Source organism: Octopus bimaculoides, chromosome 27 (assembly GCF_046866305.1).
Source record: "Octopus bimaculoides isolate indiv1 chromosome 27, ASM4686630v1, whole genome shotgun sequence".
NCBI classification, from domain to species: domain Eukaryota; kingdom Metazoa; phylum Mollusca; class Cephalopoda; order Octopoda; family Octopodidae; genus Octopus; species Octopus bimaculoides.
This window is the reverse complement of record NC_142954.1, coordinates 26,030,341-26,057,974: the sequence shown is the minus strand read 5'-3', so window position 1 is coordinate 26,057,974 and position 27,634 is coordinate 26,030,341. Positions and strand designations below refer to the sequence as shown.

General features: G+C 38.9%; 1 protein-coding gene across 2 annotated transcripts; it reads right to left on the bottom strand.

Annotated features, from left to right (window-relative positions):
* Positions 1 to 1,226: 1,226 nt before the first annotated feature.
* Positions 1,227 to 22,971, bottom strand: LOC106881296 (uncharacterized). 2 transcript variants are annotated; one of them, XM_089343474.1, is made up of 11 exons: positions 22,751 to 22,971; positions 22,199 to 22,275; positions 19,852 to 19,953; positions 16,035 to 16,186; positions 12,079 to 12,238; positions 10,743 to 11,203; positions 9,767 to 9,803; positions 8,792 to 9,001; positions 6,781 to 6,959; positions 5,011 to 5,159; positions 1,227 to 1,411 (listed from the first exon to the last, which is right to left on the bottom strand). In XM_089343474.1, the coding sequence occupies exons 3-11, from the start codon at positions 19,933 to 19,935 to the stop codon at positions 1,236 to 1,238; spliced, it is 1,608 nt and encodes a 535-aa protein (XP_089199600.1). In that variant the 5' UTR covers positions 19,936 to 19,953; positions 22,199 to 22,275; positions 22,751 to 22,971; the 3' UTR covers positions 1,227 to 1,235. The 2 variants fall into 2 exon arrangements, with proteins under 2 accessions (XP_089199600.1, XP_014787114.1); XM_014931628.3 differs by lacking the exon at positions 22,199 to 22,275 and having other exon boundaries at positions 22,751 to 22,970.
* Positions 22,972 to 27,634: the final 4,663 nt, after the last annotated feature.

Genomic DNA, 27,634 nt, shown 5'->3' with positions numbered 1-27,634 from the left:
GATTTGGTAGACGGAAACTGTAAGAAGCTCGTCGAATATGTATATGTTTGTTCCCCCCCCCACCATCACTTGACGACTGATGCTGGTTTGTTTACATCCCCGTAACTTACGTAAGACACCTTCCTCTATTATTCTTTTAGCTTCTCATCAACTGACACCAAACCATCAATACTCCCTACCCCCAGTTAAGTGAGGTTTTCTTTTGTTGGTGCTACAAAGAAAGTACCCTCTACAGTCTGTTAAATGGTTGGCATCGAGCTGTAGAAACCCTGCCAAAACAAAGCTTGGAACAGCTCCCCAGCTTCCTAGCATGGAGAACAGATGTTGATGGATCTACTTAACAGATCCTCCTGTATTTTCTTTTACCAAACACCAGGAACTTTTCAACACATCCTCATGTGTATGTATGTATTTATTCGCCATGTTGGATCACTTACTCTACGTTTTTTTCATTCTCTCTCTATTCCCTCTTATTCCTTTCTGTTGAAGAGCTTAGGCTCAAATTGCAAAAGACTTTTTCCATTTTTCCCGAGCATCAAACTAATACATTTGCTTGTTGTTCCTACACCTGTCTTCATCTTTTGTTTTCTATAAATTTGAACTATATGTGTGTGTGTGTGTGTATGTGTATATATATATATATATATATATATATATATATATGGCTGTTTATATTAATTTTTAGTAGATGCATTAGCATTTCACTAATACATCCATAAATCTTTATGGTATATATATATATATATATATATATGCTGGCTGTGTACATGTGTATATATATATGGGCATGCATACATGTATGTTCGGATATGTACATATATGTGCATAAAGGTATATATATATATGTAGAGATGTGGATATGCATGTATACACATGAATGTATATGCATATGTATGTATATGCACATCTACTCACCTGTGTGTGTATCCATAAAAATATATGCAGGTGTATGTGTGCTTAACATATGTATGTGTATCACAGTTAAGAAGTGATTGAGGTGAAAGATGGAGAATGAGAAATAGTGAACATGTTTTATTGTTGCATGTTGTTTCTAACATGTATTCTTAGATTTGTTCAGTTTGTAGAAAAAAAAAACAGAAAAAAAACACCAAAACTATGAGAGTTCTAATTCTGGCAGATTGGGTATTGTTTCGATTGTAAATGTTGATGTGTGTGTCTGATCAGGGATGGTGGTAACAAGATGTGATAACAACAGGACACAAAGAAAGGGTTGATCAATGTTTAATAATAATAATCTTTCTCTCAATTTGTTTCCTACACAAATGACACTTGTGAAGTCTTTCTCCACATTCTTTACAAGCGGTATGGCCACATTCAAAGACCATGTTCCAACGCCGCTCCATACAAATTGTACATGTACATGTGGTTTGGTCGTCAACTTGGGATCCCTCTGAAATGATAAACACACAGTTGTTGGTGTTGTTTACGAAGAAAACTATGAATCGGATAATTTATCAGGAAATTACAAGCAAGAAATATCGTAGGATTATGAAAGGGCCAGCATCAAAGATGGAAGTTAAAAGATGATGATCTATAGTTGGATGCCCTTCCCATCATCAAAACTCACCCCTGCTCAAGCAAGTTTTATCACAGAAAATCAAGATGTTTAGGAAGGAGCAGTAGGAATGGTTAAATGCAGTGAAGTGGACAGAGATAAATGAGATGGGATGTAGTCAGCAGGTTTGAGAGAAACCAAGCTGCAATTCCTGTTATATGAGTAAGAGTTGATCTCAAACCTAATATAAATGGAGAGACATTATCGAATGACAATAGTAACCCCAACCTATAAACTTCTACTGCTACTACACATCATGTTCATTATCAATGCCACCTTCCGCACTCCTCTTGATCTTCATTGAGTCATTGTATATTTTAGGCCCAACATCTTGGATTTTGTCTAGTTTCCATTTGTTATTGGTACTTTTTCCCCAACAGATGTCCATCAATGGTCTGTTAGGTAAAAAAAAAAAAAAGAAAATAGCAACCATATCTGCTCCAGATCACACTTATTGCCTGAAAAATTGAAGGCTACATTGGGAAGACTACAATTGAAAAGACTCTGACGATAGAAATTTTAATTCAGGGATAAACCAGGGTAAACAACAGACGTTAACTGATAAGTTAATCCTGTGAGAAATAACAAGGAATCGTTCAGCTGGTAATCCTTAAATATTTTGGTTTCTGTCGCAGAAAAGCAGCTGAGAGGTGAAGCTTCCTCATCCTATTCCTTAGACTGTACTCTGGTATAAGTACCTGCATGTTCAATAGAACGAAACTGAAGAATTGTAAAGCTGTCATCGAGAAAAACAGCAAAATACTCGCAGCAAAGTACGTATGCATATGTACATAATATATGTATGAAAGTTTGCAATCAGTTGCACTCGATTTTGATCTTTTGAGAGGTTAACATGTGTGATAGAAAAAGTGCCGTCAAACATACTTAAAGTTCTACTTTTCCAGCACATGTCGTTAAAACCTCTTTTCCATTGTGTGCAGGTGCATCGAGATGGAAGTGAAAAGAACCGAGATCTCTGTGGGCCACAACAAATCCAACATCACCAAGCAAATCAATGTTAGCTGGATGACTGTCCACAGGGTCACAGAGGGGCTCAAGAAAGAGAAAGATCTCAAAGTTCCACCTCAAGTTGTTAACCATTTGGCTGTGATAAAGGCCTTCAGAAGTGATCTGAAGCTGAAAATGACTGCGCTCATGAAAAACAACAACTTGGTGACCAGTGTCCAAGAGCTTAAGGTACATGGAAAGGCCTCTGCTCAATGACCATATGCAAGACCAACGTCAGGAGCGCTGTTGTCACCTTCTCAATGACTTGAAGTGTCTTTCTGATGAAAAAAACTTTCATGGTTGATCCGGTTGTCAACAAGCAGAACAACCACATGGTCAGCTTTGACCAGGATGTTTCTGAGATCCGCTAAGTGCCCACAGCCAAGCACCTGCCCTCCGTAATGATGCTCAGCATTGTGGCTTTGAATGGTGAGAAGATGCTGCCTTATGGCTTGCAGCTGACTACAGGGACATCTTGGCCACAAAAGTCCTGCCCTGGGTGTGAAAGACCATGAAGTAGGTGGACAAAGTCTTTCAGCAGGATGGTGCCCCTGCCCACATGGCCAAGGCCATGCAAAAGTAACTGGGGTTGAACATGAACTTCTGGTCAAAGAACTGTAGGCTATCGCAGTTGCCTGACCTCAGTTGCCTGACCTCGCAGTTGCCTGACCTCAGCCCCCTTCACTACAATGTGCGGGTGCATGTCGAGGGCAAGGGCTGCCACAGCAATGTCAAATGAGCCGAGGTCCTCCGCCAACCGCGTGTGAGTCAGCGGCCTTCAGGTCTCACCTGGAGCAAGTGTGGATAGCCACATTGATAAGTTATTAATATTTAAACTTATCTTTTTATGTTAAAACAATAAAAACATGTTTAACTGCATCAAAACCATCATTGTGTCCTTTGTCGAGAGCATTGTAATAAGGGTAACAAGACTTTTGCAAAGCCGTGTGTGCATACATGTATATGTTGAGTGCTCTAACATACAATTATATGCCTTAGATATTCTAATGTATCTCATTGTTTCTTCTGTAAACTCAGAAATAATGATCAACATTTCAGTATTTTAGACTTGCTGCAGAATATTTCTGAATTCTTAGTCCACTCTTGTTCATCATAGTTCTCCAGGCCATAACAAAGGAATTCAAAACTGGATGCCCATGCGAATTACTATCCAATGATGACTTTGCTCTTATTATAAAATCAGTAGCAAAATTGGAGAAGAAATTTCAGGTATGGAAGCAAAACCTGGAATCAAAGGGCCTTAAAGTTAACTTAGCAAAGACCAAAGTTGTTGTTAGCAAGAAAGCAGAGGCCCTGATCAATCTGTAAGAAAGGAATGGGAAGTAATTCCATTCACTGTGCCAAACATAAGCTATGGACACATAAGAGGTGCAGTGGAATCATAGGTAGATAAAAGATCAGGTGTGTGGCAAATGTGCAGGAACAATAAGCACTAACAGCACATGGGATGTAGACTCTCTCAAGGTAGGAGACAATTTTTGTTACCAAGGTGACCAAATTGGCAATGGGGTGGGGGATGCTCTGAAAGTATCGTTTCTGGAATACGAATTGGACGGAGAAAGTTCAGAGAGCTGCTACCTCTGTTGGCAACAAAAAGACTCTGATTTTGTTGAATTTACCTGTGTTAGCCTGTAATTAGATTCACTTTGTGACAAATGTTATGCAATGGATTTGCTTAAAAACCTTTTAAATTATGTTCCTAAAATCTCATTATGTTGATAAATAAAAAAATTAGTTGTGCTGTTACACCAGTGTAAATTCACGATTATGTTAGAATTTAATTGAAACACTTTAACGAACGGTTTAATGGATCTTTCATTTGCTGTAATTAGTGTTGCAGTTATTCAATCAGCTGAACTATCAAATCATATTGGCTGAGTATTCCACAGGCACTTTTAACCTTAATACCATGAAGAATCACAATGATGCAGCTGTGAGAATAACAACCCTTTTGAATTGCTGTTCATCTGATGGGATTCTACACAGTTTCCCTTGTACAAAGCTGTAGTTATCCATGCCTATTTTGACTGATTATCAACATTTTCAGAAACCTAGAACAACTGATTTAACAGTCAGACTCTCTGCTGTAGAGATTTTCTCATTGAATCTCCTGCACTACCAAAGCATGTGCTGTGGTCTTCAATCATCAGCTTCCCATGATACCTCGAAGAGCTCACAAGGAACTATAAAAAGTCAATGTTTACTAATAGAACCTGAGAAATTTATTGAGATTTCAGTTAGTCATCCTTTTCCAGTATCATTCATTAGTCATGTTTAATGGATGTAGTGATAGATTTACAATCACAGAGAAAAGACACCTGGGTCTACACAACAACATGAAGTAAATTATTCCACACTACAAATTCAATGAGACAAACAGACATGTCATTAAATAATATCCTTACCAAATCCACTCTTGCTAGTTACAGGTTGTCGACACTGGGGGCATGTTTTACGCTTAATTTTGGAACAACATTCTTCACATATCACAGTATGTTCACAAGGATAGAATGTTACAGTGGCCTCTTTATCTTCACATAACAGACATGGTAATCTATGGAACAAAATATAAACACATCTCTTCAATAGAATCAATTTATAACAAATATTACATTGTGTACATGTTTAGAATACAGAATATTATGAAACACTACAATGACCAGCAAAGAGTACATCACAGACTTTTCTGTAAACAATTCCATACATGCTGATGTGTGTATATATATGTATACATACGTTGACAAATATGTGTGTTGACTTTGACACACCACAAGATTCGTTTACACACAGTGAACTCCATATATTCCAGGAATATGTTTCACTTCTGGTATAAACCACATTTCTTCTGAACAAATGGATGTAAACAAGTTTGTATATACACATTTTATAATATATGTATCTATAAAACGCTTTATTCTATCCAATCTATTTAACAAGTGCTCTCTACTTAGACATTTGGCTTTAAGTTGTATGGCCAGACACAGTTGCCATGGCTTCATGTATGGGTGAACAAGGTTACAAAACAGATCACAGTTTTAAATGGAACAATGGTCCTAAAATCATGTACAAAACCTGAGAACTCATTTCGAAATTGATGAACTGAATGCAGTAAATGTTGTTTCCATTAACCTTTAATGTACCAGTAACCTCCTGATGATCCCCAATTAACGAAAGGGACATTAGTTCTATGATTGATGGACTGTGAGAAATGATCCAATGGCCATTTCTGGTCCTTTTCTTTCTGCGTGGAATGTTGTGCTTTAGTTTCCTTTTATGAAAACTGTCAAATTTCACCCAGAAAGCCTGCTGTATACATATTATTTGGATAATTTGTTTCCAGGTAGATTTGTTCTGTGAAGACATAAGGCAATGTTCCTCCAGTATTTACAGAAATAAATATCCATTGTTTAGTGTCTGTTTGTAAAGCTTACGTGATAATCACTGATTGGGACAGAGAAGAGCGAGAAAAAGTGTTGATAAATAAATTCCTCTTACTTCTAAGTAACAATTTAAAAAATGTGTTCATTCACGTCATTATTTAGAACTACCTTTTTTTGGTGGTTACACATCTTTAAAATAGGGAATCAAGAGAGGTATTCTAGGGGTAGACATCATCATCATCGTCATCGTTTAATGTCCGCTTTCCATGCTAGCATGGGTTGGACGATTTGACTGAGGACCGGTGAAACCAGATGGCTACACCAGGCTCCAATCTGATTTGGCAGAGTTTCTACAGCTGGATGCCCTTCCTAACGCCAACCACTCAGAGTGTAGTGGGTGCTTTTACGTGTCACCCGCACGAGGGCCAGTCAGGCGGTACTGGCAACAGCCACGCTCAAAATGGTGTATTTTATGTGCCACCCGCAAAAGAGCCAGTCCAGAGGCACTGGCAACGATCTCGCTCGAAAATCCTATGAAGGCGGTACTGAGTGAGATATAAATGTCAACACAACCGATTATGAGACTGTATTCAAAATAGTGTTCTTTGTTTGATCACCTAACAACTGTATTTTCTGTTTATTGCTTTTCTTGCTATTGCTGTGTGTGTCTTTGGCCAAAACACTAACGACACTATAATGTATTGGCAGAATTAAAACATAACGAACATATAAACACGATTATATACAGAATGGAAATTAGACTGGATTATCTTGTCATTGCCAGTGAATACTTACTGCTGTGGTGGGAAAAATGCTTTTATTTGCTCCTTTAAATGCAAACTCTTAATGAGATCCAGTGGGGTCACATTCTCACTGTTTTTATGGTAAAAGTTGGCTCCCTGATAAGCAAGATAGCTAGCAACTACTGTAGCAGAGAGCCTGTCTTTCTTACTCAAAGAGAGCTTCAAGCAGAACTACAAATGGTGAAATATAAAATGATGAATTCAATATTACAAAAATATACATTGTAGTAGCTCCAAATTACAAAACAATTCTACTAAATCTAAATATAGTTTTTGCTGTGTATATCCACTGATTAAACTGGTTATGCAGTATTGAGTTCCTACCTCTAGTTGAGGCCATTTTCCATTTATTTTTATTTTCAACATTAAGATAACATTTTAAATATTTGTCATTATATTAAACAGAACAAACCTTACTAATTAACATGAAGTTTATTGATACTTAATGAGTAGAGGTTTTCTTGCAAATCACAAATTTTACAAAAAATTCAATAAATAATACAAAACCAAAATCATAGCACCAAGTGACACATTGGAATTCTAATGGAACATATCACACAAAACACAACAAAAACCTATCGATACAACTGGCCATAGCAAAAAATGATGCTTATGGAAGTGTGTTTCTGTCTGTCTGTCTGTCTCTTTGCTTGCATGCATGAATGTGTAGTTGTACATCAAAAACTGAAGTACAAGGAAGCACACTTAGGACCTTGCTTTATTGTACTCACTTTCAAGTGTTCTGCCATTCTACATTGTGGATATATGTTGTGTACAGGGCCTTGCAGATAATTTGAGACCAATTTTAAGCAGTTGACTTAGTGGGTTTAACATTTCATTTTTCGACAAAACCTTGCTTGCTTGAAAATCTAATCCTCTTTACTTTTCAGGTAAGTAGAAACGGAAAGTCGGAGAACAACAGAATCGTTCCACCATTGTTGTTTCGGTGTATGCTGGGCACACTGCCAATAAAACTATTGCCAAAACAGTTTATCCTGTGTATAAACAATTCAAAGAACACAAGACTCAAAATGATTCCAAGCACAACGTTTCTCGCTGCTCTCAAACGCTTGACTGAAGCCAACCCATCTATATCTATGACAACTCTTGCAAAGAAACACGTGTCCCTTTCCACAGTATCCAGAGCTGTGAACAGGAACCATGGTATGACTAGCTTTGTTTGACGCTGCCGTCACCTCCCAACAGCCACGGGCAAAGCAATCAGAACTGAGAGATGCTCAAAGCTCATTATTCATCAAGCATCAAGGTGTAGGAAAAACTCTCAGGTTTGTGAACAAGAAGTTCACTGTGGATGCTGAGGTGAATTGCAGAAATTCTCGAGTAATTGCATACGACTCTTCTAATGTCCCCCCCTCCCCACTGTGTTTGAGACTAAGAATTTTGCTTCTGTGGTATTTGGAGCTGTGACGAATGATGGAAGAGTCATGGACCCACACTTCATTGAAATCTGGCTTGAAGATCAGCACAAAGGAGTATCTGGAACCCTGAAGATCTCTGTTACTTTGGATGGAGCAGAAGTTTGGGCTTGACAATGTGGTGCTTATCCAGGATTCTGCACCATGCCATGGGTCAAAAGCAACATAGGCCTTCCTTGGTGAGAAGGAGCCATTTTTTTGTGAGGGCCAACATCTGGCCCAATAATAGCACAGATCTCAACCTTCTCGATTACTTTTTATTGAGCGTACTTCACACGAGGACCAGTGCTTCACCACAATCAAGTGTCAACAGTTTGAAGACCAGCATCGTGTGTGCGACATGCAAAATCAAAAAGACAGAAGTTGTGGCAGCAGCAGCAAAATCATTTTGTTCTTGTGTGGAGGCAACCATATTGAGTGATGTTTTTGTACATAATATAATTAGGGTTATCAGGAGAGACTGGATTACTAAATGGAAATGGAAGAGGGGGGTTGATGTGTGAAAAATGATGTCTGTCTGCTTGTCTCTTTCTCTCAAATATTTATAAACAATTTTGAAAAACTTACCTCATCTAAAATACCTAAGTGTTCACCCTCAGAATGAAACACCTTTTTCTCTACAGCAAGATGCAGACAATTATTACCGCCACCATCAACAGCATTTATGCTTGCTCTTTTGGAAATTAACTTGTGGATCATTCCAAGATGACCCCCGGAGACAGCTAGAAGCAATGGTGTCATTTTGTTACGGTTCTTGAGATCCAGTTTCACCGAATCCTTAGTGGGAGTAAAAACAGGAAAAAAATTTATATGAAAATTAGGGTTGATATCAATGTGTCGTTACTGACTTCCAACTCTAACCCTAACTGACCATGTACAATTTGATGTTTGCAAGTAGAGTCAACCCTCCCTAGGTCACCCTATAACATGCTATAGGTATGTGTTCGAGACATGATAAATCTATTGAGATGTTATTAACAGATTGTATGTCAAAAGCCCAAGCGTATTTGTCTGCATCACTTTCTCTCTCTTTCTCTTTCTATATAAATATATTTATATACATATATCTGTGTGTATATACATATACACACACACACATATTTTGAAGGAAGTGTTAATTGTTATTCACTTTCATTTAGAAACCTTTGTGAATGATGCATGCGAAGACAGCTGCCACAAGGGTACGCTTTTGATTTCCTTTCTTGTTATAAAAGAACTTCATAAAGTCATAAAATTGTGTTGATGTCTATGCAATATTCCGCATTAATACAGAAAATGTTATAGATTTATGTTAATTTTGTAATTATCTTCTACACATGCTGTAGCATAGGTGCTAGCATCTGTGGTGGTGTTGACCACCCGTAATACCATCATCATGACCAATAGAATGTTTTTCCACAGACATAAGACCTGCCACATAAAAAGGGAGTGGGAATACAGTTGATTAAATTTGCCCCCAGTATTTTATTGTTACTTTGATGATATTAATATTAAATAAATTAATAAAATGCTCGTGTGTATAATATGTATATGTTAACTGACCTGGGACAGCATTAAAGTTAATATATCATAGCGTTGCCTGAAAATTATAGAGAGAGGAAAGAAAATAAATAAAAAAAAACATCCTCTGAGATTGAGATAATTAATAATTATTAGGTCATTAATTCATGAAAACTAAAGCAGTTAGGTTAGCAAAACCCAATTATATCAGTAATTCTATAGACACAGGCACACATATACAGTCGATGATACACATTGATACCCGAGTGAACACAATGTATATATATATATATATACACCATTGTACCATATATATATATATATATATATATATGGTACAATGAACAGCTGTCATACAGACATGAATTTTACAAGGGGAAGAAGCACTTAGTTGATTATATAGACCCCAGAACATGACTGGTATTGTATTTTATCAACCTTGCAAAGGAGAAAAGCCAAGGAAACCTCAGCAAGATTTGAACCCAGATTGTAAAGAGTCATAAATAAATACCACAAGGTATTTAGCTCAACAGTAATAAGACACAAGAACAGGAGACATGGGGGATAGTTTATTAATTGAACTCCTGGATATTACTAGCACAGATTATATCGGCCCTAGAGTTACAATAGATTCTCTGGTAGGATTTGAACTTGGAACATAAAGAAACAAAAGTAAATACTTAGAGATTCTGTATTTAGCCCAGGGTCAGAGGAAAGAGGATGCCTATAAGAGAGGGAGGGAAAGAGAGAGAGAGGGGGGGAGTGAAAGGAAGAAAAAAGGGGCTTTGAACGTGTAACGAGGTTAACAGAGGATGAGATGAAGTAAAGAATCTAATCAGGTAACAACAACAACAATGATTATGGTGATGGTTAATTAATGTTAATTACAGTGTCTGAAAAGTGTGAAAGAGAGTAGAAAGGTGACTCCATGAGGGATTATGACATAATTAAAACAAACAGTATTGAAAAGATGATAAAAGAAACAGATTTGGAATGTTCTGAATCAATGGGAACTTACCATAGAACTGCCACATGTAGGGGTGTGTTACCGGCATTGTCCACGACATGGACATCAGGCTTAGAGAGCAACAGTAATAAGTGAACAATGTCTGTGTGTCCACCAAGACAAGCCCAGTGTAGAGGTGTGTAACCATATTTAATATCCCCAACATTAACAGCAGGGTCAGGCATCTGTAGTAATAGGTGAACAATGTCTGTGTGTCCACCACGACAGGCCCAATGTAGAGGTGTGTAACCATTGATATTACCCACATTTGCAACAGAGTTGCACTGCAGTAACAAGTAGACAATGTCTGTTTGTCCACCACGGCAGGCCAGGTGTAGAGGTGTGTCGCCTTTATTGTCCATCATGTTGACATCAATGTAAGACTGCTGCAGTAATTGATGAATGATGTCTATGTGTCCCCAATGACAAGCCAGATGTAGAGGTGTGTCACCATTGCTATTTTGTAGATTGATCTGAAGAAATAAACAAACAACGAACACTTTCAAAAATGGTGTCTAGACTGAGAACTGCATTTTCTTGCATAAGATTAACTTCGTTCAACTAGTTTCTGCAATTTGATTCCATGTATTATCATCAAAAGAAAAATTAAATATATTTTTATGTAGCAAATGTATAGATCTTGTAGTTACTCTCGCATCTCTGTGTGAACTCTTGTGTTAACATAACACACAGCCACATCAAACGCATTGTACTATCTATATATGACACGACAGGTGGAATGATGGTGTGGCGATTAATTCAATGAAGTTTATATTGTGTTCATACACACACATATATGATCAACAACTAAATGGACAGACACAGCTACAGAATATGTGTGTATGTGTGTACGCTGTACATTAAATCTGGCTCATCAATCATGGCTGAAGTATACTGCAGCCAACTGGACCAAATGATGCAGAAACTTACAAAATAACAGACTAGATTAGTCAACAGATCCACTCCTATTTTATTGCAGGACAATGCCAGACCACACATTGCAAAAATGACACTGGCAAAACTACAGGAGTTGGAAGTTCTCCATCGTCCACCACACTCACCTGATCTTGCCCCCACTATCACTTTATCCAGAATTTGGATAACTTTTCGATAGCAAAAAAAATTTAATTCCAACGATGCTGTAAAACAGGCCTTCCAAGATTTTATCGACTCTAGATTGCCAGGCTTTTACAGTTATGGGCTAGACATGCTACCGCTCAAATGGCAAAAGTGTTTCCATAATATGTGTGCATACTTTTATGGATAAAACTATTTCTTGTATTTATAAAACAACAGCAAACTTTTTTCCTACAAATTTCATACTTGACGACCTAATATATTTATTAACCTGTAAAATGTATTTTCCACGGGTATTTAATATAACTTCTAACACATCTTTCCAGTCCTTCTCCTTCACCACCCGATGGAGAGGACTGTTGCCTCGGAAATTCTGGCTGTTGACATTAGCTCGCCTGGAAATCATGAGGGCCACAGCATCACGTTGGTGGCTGAAAGTAAAAAAAAATAAATAAACATTACAGACATTGGCAAAATAATTACATTAAATATACACAGATGTTCAGTACTTAAAAATTAAACATACAAAAGAGCTATATGTATGCACCACCATTTAATGTCTACTTTCCATGCTGGGGCCAGGATGGCTTGAAAGGAAGTGAATTGGTAAGCTTCGGGGCTGCAGTGAACTCAAATGCCATCTTTAGCATAGTTTCTATGGTTGGACGCCCTTCCTAATGCCAATCATTTTACGAAGTGTATTGGGTGCTTTTTACATGCCACTGGCACAAGTGAAATTGCCATGTAACTTGCAAGAGAGAAAAAGAGAAGACAGGGATAAAGCCCCCCACATCTAAGAGGAAGTATTTGGGATGGGAAGGTGGAGGTGTTGAAAGGCTAAAGTATGAGAGAAGGACAAGCACAGGTATCTTGTGATACCTGGCTAAAAACGATGAGAGGAAGTTAGGGAAAGGGTGATAGTGCAAATCTCTCAAGGAAGAAGGTGAGCTTAAGAGAGGACATGGTCAGTGGGACATGGGAGGGGATGAGAGTGAATGCTTTCATAACAATGAACACGCGGAGGTTGGGGGTCAATGAAGTGAAGGATAAGGAAGGGTGGGAGGGTAGGTAATGCGGAAATCCCATTATGAAGAGTGACTCAGAAAGGAAAATTGAACAAAAAGTAGTAGAATTATGAGCAAGGTATAAGAGCAGTGGAGAAGGATACAGAAGGATACATAAGGGGCCAGTTGGTAGGGTATAATTATAGACATATGAGGGTATTGAGAATGAAAGTAGATAGAAGTGTTTGGAATGGAATATAGTAGAGAGAGAGAGAGAGAGGAGGTGATTGCCTAAAACAGAGTAGGGCAGGGAAGATGAGGAATGGAAGTGGTTTGGATGGGGTCTGGGCGTTTCTGATATGAGCTGATTCTGCTCTCAGGTGATAACAACAGCCATCATAGCACCATACCTAGTGGGATCAGGGGGTATGGAAATGAAGGGATGCATGATGTCAGAGAGAAAAGGGAGGGACAGGTATTCCCATATACAAGCGTAAATGAGTGGTTTTAGGATCTCATTATTTGTTGTAGTGGACGGGTTTTCTCAAGCAGAGCAAAATGCCAATCATCTTGGTCCTTTGTCACCACCTCTGCAAAGGGCTCTGTATCTAGAGACCAGCCTTCAATTCTTTATCTCATGTCTGTGTAGTCTTCTCTCTTGTATTCTACATTTGATCCCTCTTATGCCTAACTTTTTGCCAACACATTTGCAGTCGTACAGGCATACTAACATTGCACATCCAGCAGAGCACTACTAGTTTCATTCTTTTCTTGTCTTTGTCCTCTATATTCAGGGTTCACATCTCACTACCATGTAGCATTGCTGCATGTATACAAGCATCATACAATCTTCCTTTCACTTGGTGAGAGAGAAAGGGACTGTTTGTTGCCAGCAGAGGTACTAGTTCTCTCAACATTCTCCATCCTATTCTTATTCTAGTGACTATAATTTCTAAACAACCTCCTCCACCACTAATTTAAAAAGCCTTTAGGGCATTTGAGAAAAATCAATTTCCCATGCATCCTTCAACTATATGATACCTGTGCATCTTCCACATACATACACTACTTTCTCTATTAACCTTGCTCCAATTCCACTCTGCCATTTGTGAGTCTGTAGCTTGCACCGGGTACACCATATGGAATCACTGCCTATCCCTCCTTTCCTATACATTGAGAAGGGCAGGGCCCTGTTTGATTTCTTGCTGACTACAACCTTGGTCTTTGCTAAGTTAACTTTAATTCCAGTCTTTGCTTCCACATTTTGTTTTCTAATTCTATTAAAGATTCCACTATGAGAGTTAGACCATCAGCATAAAGCAGTTTCTAGGAGCAGCCAGCCTTAAGTTCCCATTATAGCTTGGAGGGAAATGATGATGAACAGAAGGGACCAGAGGACCATGCCCTGGTGAAAGTCTACCTGCACACTACCCATGGTTAACTCTTGCCTTGCAGCGCTCATGGGTACGGTTTGCTCAGCTTTCGCAATACATTCATCTATTCTTAGCTTCCTCAGAGACCACCATATCACAGAGCAAAGGACTCTGTCAAAGGTCAACAGATACCAAATATAATGGTCTACAATTGTCTAAGAAGACAGCACTGGTAGTACTTCTACCCAGTACAAAACTGACCTGCATCTCATCTATTTTAATTCTGTTCCTAATTAATTGGGCTATAACTCTCTCCATATGACCTGGTCCAGCAATTTGATAAGCCTTGAATTACTTCTGTCTAAGGCATCTCTTTTACCTTTGTGGCAGCTGACTATAATCTGATTAACTCCATGGGTGATTGAACCACATACAACTCCACCAGAGGTTTTAAATGTTTCACTGGTAATTCCAAACGGTTCAGAAGTAATTCCAGTCATCATATCCATTAACTGCCCTTCTCTCTCTCGCTTTCCAGGTGAGCAAGCCATGTATTCACTTCTTCAGCAAGACACCTGCTCCTCTTCCTCCATCATAGTTCCTTATTTCCCCAGTCTATACCTCATTCAGGTGATGGGTCTTATTCTGCAGGTACCTGACAACATCACCAATGTTGGCACCATGTAAAAAACACCCAGTACACTGTTAAGTGGTCGGCATTAGAAAAAGCATCCAGCTGCTCTTGTCAAATTGTCCAACCCATGCCAGCTTGGAAAGAAGAATGCTAAATGATAATGATGATGATGTATGTACATACACATGTGTATATATATGTGTGTGTGTGTGTGTGTGTATCTATATGTAGGTCTCTAAACTCTCTGAGTGGTTGGCGTTAGGAAGGGCATCCAGCTGTAGAAACTCTGCCAAATTAGATTGGAGCCTGGTGTAGCCATCTGGTTTCACCAGTCCTCAGTCAAATCGTCCAACCCATGCTAGCATGGAAAGCGGACGTTAAACGATGATGATGATGATGATATGTGGAGGTGCATGGTTTCTTTGTTAGAGTATTTGGGTGACTATTGTAAAATTTTGAGTTTCATTTCCAGTGGCACACTGTGCCTCTGAGCAAGACACTTTGTTTCACATTGCTCCAATCCACTTGGCCTTGATAGGAACAGTCATCTGTAACATAATAGATAACAACAATAATATTTGTTTTACAGTTTTGCACCAGGGCAGCAGTGTAAGGGGGAAGGGTTAGGGTTAGGGTTTTAATCATTTACATCGACCCACCTGTATTTCACTGATTCTTTGTTTTATTGATCCTGAAAAGGTGAAAGGCAAAGTTGATCCAGTGAACTATTTTAACTCGACTAACAACAATAATGAATAATGTATTTTTCATAAGAATTTACTCATTCATTTCAGTTGTTTACGATAAACGAAATTATTTTCATACCATTTCTCGACATATCGATGGCAAGCTGACAGACTCCTTCGCACGTCAGACAAAATGCTTTCCTCTGGCATTTTGTTCATTTTTATGTTCTGAGTTCAAATTCAATTGACTTATGATCGACTTTGTCTTTTAATCCTTTTGAGGTTGATAAAATAAGTACTAGTTGAACAGTGGGGGGTCAATGTAATCAATAAACCCCCTTCCCCCAAATTTCAGGCTTTGTACCTATAGCAGAAAAAAGAAAAACATCCCAGCCCCTAATAATTTTTATTTCTTTCAAAGAACGGGTATAACGATTCTGATACTTTTTGTTTTAATTTCACGACTAAGATGCCTGTAAGAAGGTTTGAAACAAAATGGATCTGAAAATTTTAGTTAATTGTGAACTTACTTAGTCACAGCATAATGTAAAGCTGCATTACCACCTTTGTCACTCATGTCTAACTCAGCTCCAGCATCAATCAACAAATTTATTAAATCCGTGTTGCCTTGTTGACAAGCAACCATCAGGTACGTCAGGCCCCATGAGTTTGTTTGGTTGATCTGAAATGAAGATAACGAAGCCATTTCAAATATATTAAGGGAGAGAGAGTAGAGAAAGTGTGAGTAAGGAAGATGCATGGTTGAGAAAAGAGGGATGTGAAAAAGAGGGATGGGGGAAGAAGAAAACTATAGAAACCATGTTAAAGGAGACAGCAGACCTTGGTGCAGTCTTTTGATTTGCAAGTTTGTGCTGAACCAGTCAACCGATACCAGCATGGTAAACGGTCCCAATTGTTTCCTAGCTATTCAATTGAAGCCATGTAAGCTTCAGTTGAAACCACATCAGATTCTTTAGCAGAGTTTATTTGCAAAGAAAGAGATGCAAAAGCCGCCATACCAATGATGTTCTTTGATTTTACAGTTTTGATGTTATGTTCACTAGCTTCTCACTGATGGAAGTCTTCTCAATGCTACCATTATCAATTAATGCTTCGGCTTTGTAAGTCTTGTTCAGGATAACCATGGAAGTGACACGGAATGGTGAACCTGCTGATACTGCCAAACGTAGATCATATTTATCATCTTTATGTGTCACAATTGCTGAGTTGTTCCTACAAAGTTTTCCAAAATGTCCTATTTTGGGGAGTATTTGTGGTAGACTCTGCTTCCCATGCAGGAGAACAAACTCCATGGGTGTCTGGAATAGCCACAAAACCAACACTGAGAGGCTTTTCCGTTTTGGATCACAGCAGACCATTCTTCTTCCGGCTTTGGGAATCAATCGTCTTGGCCATGACCAGTGCCGTTGGGCTGAAGGTGGCACACTCAGAATTTGACAAAACTCAGGAACTCTGTTGTGCCACCTCTAGCAGACATGCTTCGTCATAAGCTGTGCTGAGGTTGGCAGTTTTGTTTTCTAACAGTCTTTATCTTATCCGATTCAAAATTAGTCCATTTCTAAACACATCTCTAAACATTTCCGACCGGTTCTGCTCAGCACTCGCTGCAAGTATTTTGAGTTCATTTCAGAACTGGTCGGGAGATTCTCCTGCTTTCTGTCTTCTTGTGGTCAAAAGATGGCATACCATTATGATGTTCTTTCGTTTAATATACACAATATTCAGTGTATTTACAGCTTCTTTACAGTCCTGAGCTTCACTCATGAATTCGTATGCATTCAGTTCCACATCATCAAAAGATTGAATTTATTCATAATACTACCTTCCTGTCCTGGTAGTGAGTGTATAAAGTTGGTGAAACTTCTAAACCAATGATTAAAAGCCTTGTCAGCAATTGTGGAGTTTGGGTCAACATTCAATCTGTTTGCTTTCAAGTATCTTTTCATATCTGGTATCCTTCCCAATTTGTACCCGTCTTTTCATTAATTTTGTTCTCTATCGATTATTCAACGACTTCTTCAAAATTAGTTTCTTTGATTGTTATGAATGACCAGTAATTCTTGGTTCACACATAATCCAAAACAGCAAAGTGTCATATAGTGCTATCCATGATATTCTTGATTAAATGTATGTTATTCAAAATGGCTACTCGCTCTCCCTGGTCATCAAATGGACATGCCTTTCATGTCAATGGGGAAATCACTGAAATCATAGCACAATTTGCATAACAGTCTAGTAAGCAGATGCGCAACACAGCTTTTATCACATTATGACTGGTCTTGAAGCAACTGCTTCACCATACAAAGATCGATGGTTCTGTATCTTGACTTTGTAAAGGTAGATCATGGCATTATATGTCATAAGCTGCAAGATTTTGGCTTGGTTAGTAAACTAAGAGAGTGGCTACACGGTTTCTTAAAATATAGAAGTCTGACAGTTGCAACCAATAGTGCCCTCACTGGAGAAAGACAATTTCTGAGTACCCCAGGGAACTGTCCTATAGCAGCTTACAGTAGCTCTCTTCGACATGCCCATGCTTACTTAGACAGCTGTCCCTACCTATGCTGACAATACAAAATTATCACATGCAATATAGAGACCCGGTGATGTCCCAAGCTTGGAACAGGACCTAAATGCAATATTCAAGGGAACTGAAGAAAACAACAGGCAGGTTAATGCTAGAAAATTTCAAGCACTGTGTGATCAGCTCACAAATACACAACATTCTGTGTATATCGGACCCAAGGGCAATGAGATTCCTAAAGTCACAGGCGGTGAGAAACTTATGTGCAATGATACATCATTTCATGCACACATTATGAAGACAGCAACAAAGTATAGAAAATTGGCAGGATGGATACTAATGTGCCTCAGGACGAGAGACCAAGACATCAGGTTGATCCCAGGGAAAGCTTTTGTCCTCAGTTGCCTTGATTACTGCTCCCAGCTGTGGTCACCACATAGTGTCAAACTAACAGCAAAGCTTAAAGCAATTCAATGCTACTCCAAAAAATGTTTTCCACACTACTTGGGTAGGCTGGAAAAAAATTATGAATCTATTCTCTGAAGTGAAGATGAGAGAGATATGTAATAGTTTACATGTAGAAAATTCAGGAAGGACAAATAGCTAATGTCAACATCAAGAATTATGCAAATGACCATACTGTACATCATTGTGTAATACCAAAATTACCATCCAAAATATGGATGAGGTACTGCAATAGCTTGACATTCAAAGATCCACAGCTCTTTAATGCTGTGCAAAAAGAATTGAGAAACCTAGCCAATGTGGATGTCTCCTGAAAGAAACTGGGCATTCTCCAATCCATGACACCAGAGGAATTAACATCTTGGCATGAAGTCCAGTGCTTCTCCGAACCCTTTTTTTTTTAAGTATGGTCCCTTTTCTTTTATTAACAAGTTTTCAAATACATCTTTCTTTGCTATGATTCAATTTTAATGTACAAACATCAGGTGAGAGTAATTTAGTTCTAGATACTAGCCTTAACAGGGACGACCACTCACCATAGCAGCCCCCCCCCCCCAACAGTAAGTGAATATTTGATGCCTCATCGCTTCACTGTAGTTACTGATCCAAACTTTAGTACATTGCTTCAGCCAAACTCAAGGACACATTCTTTATGTTTTATATATTTATACCTCTGTTGGCTCCTTAGTCCTCAGTATCCATAGAAAATTTTCCACAGCCCCTACCTAGGGGTGATGTTACCCTCTCTGAGAAGCCCTGCTCTATATTCTTGCAGTGTCTCATCAGTTGACTACTGGCCTGCTATTCTAACTTCCAATATTTCAATTATGAAGTGAAGAAACTATAAACAACCACCATCTTTATGCCTTTGGGTATCTTTCTCTAATCAGTGAGCACCGGTACAGTTCTATAAAGCCAGATCAAGTGGGAAGTTTCATTCCTGTGTGACACACCAGTATTTTCATATGTTTGACAACTTGTGCAAAAAATGGTGTAGCCCTTCAAATCAGTAAAACCTTTGCCTATGTGTGGTAAGAGAACTTCTTGACAGAATCACACCCATCTTTTGACTTCACCTATCTCTCATCTCTTGAGCTGAATATTTCCTGTCAGAATACTCCAATGCAATGTGTGATGAGGGGCTTCTCTGTCACTCACATTCCTCAAGGTTTGGTTAAGCATTTATGAAAACTGACAGTGATGTGGATTAGACAAAAGAGATGAAGAAAGAAATAAAATATCATGGACAAATGCATGTGGTTAGGTAGGAACATTTAATCTTGTGTAGAAAATATTAAACAGTCAAATTTGTGAAGGCAATAAACAGGACAACTTACTTTATCTGGATTTTCTTTAAGAAATGTTTTAATATAGTGAATGTCACCTTGCTTAATTTTCTCTGTAATCTTATAAACCTCCATGTTTTTTAATGAAAGATACTAAAAAAGAAAGGAACAAAAATAGTTTAAAAAAAGAAAAAAAACTTATAAAATGAAGCCAACAGCAATACACAAATGATGGTTCTAAAACCTCAAACAATGACAAATATTAGAAATTTCAGTTTATCTAAACTAATATTTATAGCTGAATGTTCTTCCTGGCACCAATAAACCTAACAGCAAGCGTTACATTGTGTCTCTAGGTTAGCTACCTTATTCTACTTATTACAGTCTGGTTATTTACAATTAAACCCTAAATAGAAGAATGTATAGTCTGTCGATCAGCAAGGTAGACACTGTACACCTTGAGATATAGATCTGTGGATCATACCACATCAAGAAGAAGACATTGTAGATCTTGACTTATGGATCTGTGGATCATACCTCAGAGGAAGACACTACATCTTGAGCTATAAATGTGTAGATCAGTCCTCGTCAGTTAGTTGGAAAGTGAATTTGAATATGACAGCAGGACATAAGGCATGAGATCTTCATGAATGTATACTCCAACTCCACCATGTCTACTTTCTCTTCTGTCTGTTCCTAATACTTTGGCATGTGTATTTCCATATCTGCTATGTCAGATCTAAAATGCAGTTCCATGTATTGTACACATAGAACTTGATAGCATAAGCGACGTCAGCTCAAATGTTACATGAGCTTTTGTACCACGGATGAAAAAGATTTTTCTTCATCTGCTGCCCTTTTCACATCTGGGTGAAGTTGATTGTTTTAAGTGGGGTGCACTGTGTTTGCATATTATTTTTTAGGAGCAGATGAGGGCTGTACAAGCTTTGTACGAGGATGCTACCAATAAGGTGAGGGTGGGCAATGAATCTAGAGATAAGTAGATAGCTTCTGGTATCTAGATGAGCAGGTTAGTAGTGGAGGTTCAGAGAGTTCCTAGCCCTGCTGGCAACAAAGGTGGCAGACGATAAAAACCATTGGATGATGAGACTTCAGGCTAATGTTCACCGGAAGGCTATTGCCTGTGGCTATTGGAAGCCATCGAGTCGTTGATGGACATCAAAAGTGCTCGACTATGATTCTGCTGCTCATTGAGAGACTGTTAGAGGGGATGTGTCTGTAATACGTCCATTTTGCAAGTGGGCTGGAGAATCCAGTGGCTTATGCTGCTCAAACGGAAAGGTTCGCTTGCTTAACCTGCAAAACACTCCTCAGCCTTTCTGCTCTTTACTTCTGGGTCAACACCCTGATTTGCGCTTATAACAAGTTTCAGTCACAAACCCATTCATGAAGACTCCTATATGCCGACATTCTAAATTCAGGGCCAAACCTTATCATAGGATAGGCTCTATTCGGATCTCTCTGATTTGACGGGCACCACTTGTTTTCTTAACGAAACACTTTCAAACTTGGCATACTGGTAGAATGTGTCAAATAAAACATCTTTTTCTCTTAGCCTCTTTAACAAAAATTTCTTCTTAAGTTATTTCATGTTAAAGTTGTCGTATTTCTGTAATTTCAACCAATCACTGACGTCCATTCAGCTGAATACAGTTACTGCTCTTTTTATAAACAATAATTTTTACCGGTGTTAAGAGTGTTATTCTCTGTTTAATTATATCATTATTCCCTAGTAAGGGTTTAGAGTTAGGGTAGGGTTAGGGTTATGGCAAAAATAATCATAACCCTAAAACTAACCCTAACTCTAAAACCCGAACCCTAACCCTAAAGCTAAAACCAGTACAAACGCACGAACGATGTCATAAATAAAAGTACCACGGATAGTTGTTGACAAACAACGGTACTAATTTTATTCAAGGGAAAAAATCCCATGACACCGTTGCTTACATTCCACGGCAGTGATTGTTTTCACCTCAATAGACGTCAGTGATTGGTTGAAATTACCGAAATACGACAATTTTTTACATGAAATAACTTCGAATACAAACATTTTTATCTGTTCTATAACACAAAATATACAAGTATACGAAGTTTGGAAGTGTTTCGGTACCAAAAACACTACATAAAACATAAATGAAAATTGTTGGCCGTCAAATCCAAAAAATAGTGTAATAGATGTAAAACAACTTGCTTTGAAAGAATATCAAGAACACACACACACACATATATATAAATATGTGTGTGTGTGTGTGTGATGTGTGACGATGTGAATGTTCCGAGCCCCCCCCCCGTTCGCGAGCGCGCGTTTTTTCTTCATATTCGTTGGCAGCAAGTTGTTTTACACCTATTAGAATATTTCATTGTTTTTATTTCCCACCGGGTCAAACCTTTTAGCTTTTTTTCTCTTCTTTTTGCTTACTACAGCCACTGTTAAGCATCGAAAGAAATCACGCTCTGTAGAATTGATGTAAATAAAGAGATGACAAAAAAAGGATTAGTATCGAAAGATCGTCGAAAATTTCCTGACTCCCCCCCCCCCTCAGAAAACAGCTATTATTAACATAGAAAGTAATTATACCTTAATCCCTATTTTTGTAAGCAGTTATAACCGTAAAAATTTTAGTTGCAGAGAGCAGAAATTGAAAGAAGATATACAACATAGATGTGTGTGTGTTTACGATAAGTTGATTTATAGAAAAAATTGTTAAATGTTTGAAATGCAAATCTGTGAATGAAAAATAAAAATTCAGACATATACATGATAGATAGACCTGATAGAAATAGCAGCCAAATCTCCCTCAAAACACCCTACTGTATTAATGCAAGAATTCTGTGTTAATACATTAATAATTGCTTTAACAGAAAATGAACCTGTAATGTAAATATGGAATAAATAATTGTTATACGCTTATATAAATCTGAGATGTACCTGTTGAAGGTTAAAATGTAAGAGATGTTATTTTCAATGCGTGCATAAACATAAAGTGTCTGCTTCTGTATTTTTAACATGAATTTGTTCTGTCAATAAATGACCGGACGGAAGAAGATACGGGTACAGCTAACGAAGAGTGGACCCCAACGCGCACCCGCGCAAGCTAGTCGTGAGTAGTCGATCCCACAAGTGCGAGTGCGTGTATGCAAATGAATACATGTGCGCGCGCATGCAAATTATTACATGCGCGCATGCGCGCTCTTTTAACGGCTGAAATATATATATATGCATATACATTGTGTGTGTGTGTGTGTGTGTGTGTGTATGTGTAAAGGAACGACCGTGCGAACTCATAAAAGGGGCAATGGTGACGAATGGAAAAACAGAGAGAAGAATTATGGGATGATGGAATGAACTAAGAAGATAGAGAGTGTATCTACGTAGTTAGAGAGAAGCAATAGAGAAAGGGGAAAAAAGACGGTATGATGGAGAAGAGAGCGAGAGAGAGAAGTTATATATATATACATATTTGACAGGAATGGCAACAAAAGAAAGAAAGAGACCTCGATATTATGCAAATAGAGGAATTTATCTGTGAAAATATGTGACACTTATTCAGTAGCCATGATAAAACTTCGAGTTTCGGATGCCAGGGTGGGGGGGTCCACGTCAACATCTCTTCAGTTAAACATGAAACAGGGCAGAAACCATCTGCCAAAAGGAAAGGATTACGCACCACCTACCCCAGAACGGAGGTACGCAGATGTAGTGCGTGCCAGAGACCAGACCTAACAACAACATGTTGAAAGGGCAGCGGCTGAACAACAATCTTTTTTGTGCATGGCGCAAAAGATGGTACAGCAGCTGACCTGGCTACAATCGCACAGATGGGACTATCCCCAATACATAAGACCACCACAGCAAATAGACCCAAGATGGGCACCACTGGCAGCAGCACACACATCACATCCATACTCTTACTGAACATCAGAGGACTGTTATCACTTAGTAACAGGACAAAAATCCCTTTCTTGAGAGACCTTGTTGCTTGCAATCAAGCCTTATGCATAGCACTTATGGAAACCCACCAGAAACCAGATATAGGAAATGCAGAAATACACATACCACAGTATGTTGTATTTTGGACTGACAGAAAAGAAAGGAGTCATGGTGGAGTTGCTATGTACATCCGCGAAGACCTCACATCCCAGGTCCTTTTATCACACTCAAATTCAGTATGTGACACACTAATTGTACATATAAGACAACTCAATGTAGTTATATGTGCTACATATCGCCCTCCAGATGCTCCAAATCATGTAGGCAAGTTTGAAGACTGCCTTACAAAAATAGAAGAAGTTCTAGACACATTAGAACAACACATAAGTGTACTCCTTATGGGAGACTTCAATCTGCCCAATGTCAGATGGCCCGAGGGCCTTTCTCTCCCAGGAATGACGCGATACGAACAAGGGCAGGTGAATTCCCTCCTGAACCTTGCCAACACTTTGTACATGGAACAAGTGGTACTCCAGCCAACCAGGGCAGGTAACATACTGGATCTCTGCTTCACAAATAATATGGATCTCATCCATAATGTGAAAGTGACACCGACGCTACTCTTGGATCACAACATGGTAGAGCTGACCATGTACGGACCAAAGGAAGCCATGGACATGCAGCCTACAAGAAACTCTCAGAATCTTTCCAATTTGAACTTCAATAAGGCAAATTGGAAACAGATTGAGAAAGAGATCCTCAAACAAAACTGGCCTAAATGTCTCTCCTCACCGGACATCGACATGAAACTTAAACAATTCATGTCTGTAATGCAAGCCATATGCTACAAATGTGTCCCAGAGAGAAAGGCCACTGTACACAAGAACAAAATCCCCAGGGAGAGGAAAATTCTTATGAGACGGCATACAAAAGTTTCAAATCGCCTAAACAAACAAATTGAAAGCAGTGAAAAGTCCCGCCTGAAAATACAACTGCTGGAGATTGAAAAAAGTCTGCAACTCTCCCACGAAAAAGAAAGAGCAGACAAAGAAGCCTGGGCTATAGACAATATAAAATCTAACCCCAGAGCTTTCTACAAGTTTGCCAAAGAAACAGCTTCAGTGCACTGCAGGATAAGGCCACTCCTTGAAAAAGATGGTGCACTAACAGGAAACCCAAAGAGGATAAGTGAAATACTAAATGATCAATTCAAAAGTGTTTTCACTCCACCCCTAGGGCACTTTCAAGTCAGCAATCCAACTGACTTTTTTACCACTGCAGATATAAAAGCAGAGGCAATGATGATTGATTACATCGATATAAAGGAAGACGATGTAATAAGGGCTATAGATGAATTGAACCCAAACTCAGCTACTGGCCCTGATGGATTCCCAGCAATCCTTCTAAAGATATGTAAACGAGTCCTAGCAAGACCACTGCAGTCCCTCTTTCAGAGCTTCCTTGCATCTGGCAAACTCCCAAGAAAACTGAAGGAGGGGAAAATATGCCCTATTCATAAAGGAGGTAGCAGAGCGGAAGCCAAGAACTACAGACCTATCTCTCTCACGTCACACATCAGCAAGGTCATGGAACGAATAGTCAGAAGAAAACTAATCGCCTTCCTTGAAGAAAATGACTTGCTGCCTGACACCCAACATGGTTTCCGACCAGGAAGAAGCTGCCTGACTCAGCTCTTACAACACTATGACTGGGTGCTGAAACAGCTACTTAACCACTCAAATGTGGAAGTGATATATCTCGATTTTGCAAAGGCCTTTGATAAAGTCGATCATGGAATGATATGTCACAAACTGTGTGATCTCGGCATAGTTGGAAAATTGGGAGAATGGCTTCATGACTTTCTAAAGGATAGAAGTCAGGTGGTAGTAGCCAATGGGGCCACCTCCAATGACACACAAATAGTGAGCGGTGTTCCGCAAGGCACTGTTTTGGGACCACTACTGTTCATAATAGCCCTCTCAGACATGCCCTCAGCCACACAGAGAGCCACGGTCACAAGTTATGCAGATGACACAAAAGTCTCACAGGTAATACAGAACCCTGAAGACACTATGCACCTGCAATGTGAGCTGGATGAAATATACAAGTGGGCTGAAAAGAATAACATGCAGTTTAATGCTGAAAAGTTTCAAGCCTTATGCTATCAGCATGCAAGACTAAATGCAGAACCCATTAAATACACTGGACCTGGAGGGACTGCAATCCCAGAGGCAGAGACAGTGCGGGACCTGGGCATCTACATGAGTAATAATGCATCCTTTCATGTTCATGTTGCTAAATTGTCAATGAAATGCAGGCGACTGACCGGATGGATTCTAAGGACTTTTAGAACAAGAGATCAGGAAACCATGATGGTGCTCTGGAAGACACTTGTTCTAAGCCACTTTGACTATTGCTCTCAGCTATGGTCACCAATCAGTGTCAAATTAATCTCAGAACTTGAGGCAATCCAACGAAGCTACACGAAGAAGATAGCGTCGCAAGAACGTACCTGGTGTTGCAAAACCGTGCCTGACCCCACATTGCCCGATGCCGCAAGAAAGTGCTCGGCGCCGCAAGAACGTGCCTGGCGACGCAAGGTCGTGCCCGATGCCGCAAGAACGTGCACCCTACTGGCTATGCAAGCAGGGTAATGTCTGTTCTCCCCGATCAGAAAGATAGTCCATTGCTGGGAAATCTATTTACAATTGAGTGGACTGCAGCTATATGAAATGAGGTGTTTTGCTCAAGAATACAATGTACTGCTCAGTATGGGAATTGAACCCACAATCTAGCCACTGTGAGTGCAACACCCTAACCGCTAGGTCACACGCCTTCACACACACACATGTATACATATGCATATATATAGAAGTATATATGTATGCATATGCATGTATGGCAATCATTTTTATGTCTGTTTTCCATGCTAGCATGGGTTAGATGTATATATATTTGATGAATTTTATCTACGTCTGGATCCCATGCATGTCTTAACCCTTACCTATTGCTCAAATAAGGGATCTCTTATTTCAATGGTTTATTCATTAACAGGGGAAATGATAACAATCTAATCGCTCATAGCTTAAAAAATTGTCAGAGACAGCAAATGTAAACACACGAAGTATTGAGTAGAAGCTGAAATTAAGGCGAAGGTGTGAGAATGTTTTGGTTCTGTCTGGAGTCCGTCCGGACGGAAGCGCAGATGGGAGCATGCGCAATGGTGAGCGGAAGAGGTCAGAGGGCAACTGGATGTCATGTTTACAACGAAGAGAAGAAAACCTTCCCCTCCAGATTGTTGACAAGTAAGAAGAAAAGCTCATTTCTCCTTGTTTTTTTAATGTCAACCCTCCTGTTCCTTAATTTCCCCTTCATACCACAACACACACGCTTTTGTGAGAAGCAGAGGAGTGTTTATAATCCGTAAATAACTTATACTGAAAAAAAAAAAAGAACCAAAACAAAACAAGAATACATTCTGGCATTTTAAATGAAGATTTCCAAGAGTCTCTTCTTCACAGTTCATTTAATCTACCAAAACCTCGCCCTTGCCTCAGCTTCCTATCATCTTTTGATTTGTTTTATTTCTTTCATCATTTTTCAACGACGACTTCGGGTATTTTCTGTACCCGAAATGGGAGAAGAAGAAGAAATCTAATGGATTGTGTTTGCTTGATTGTTTCTGTCTGTTTTTATGTATCTATGCGTTATAGATATAACGAAATCATGCCAGCAATGTCTCATTTTAAACTAGAAGAAGAAAAAAAGCCTTACAGATTTATTCTCACCTGCTTCAGGTGTGTATGTAAAATGCAGAAAACAGAATCGAAGTTTTATGCATCAGATGCGTCTATTTTTAACGCATCTGTTCGAGTTTAGTTG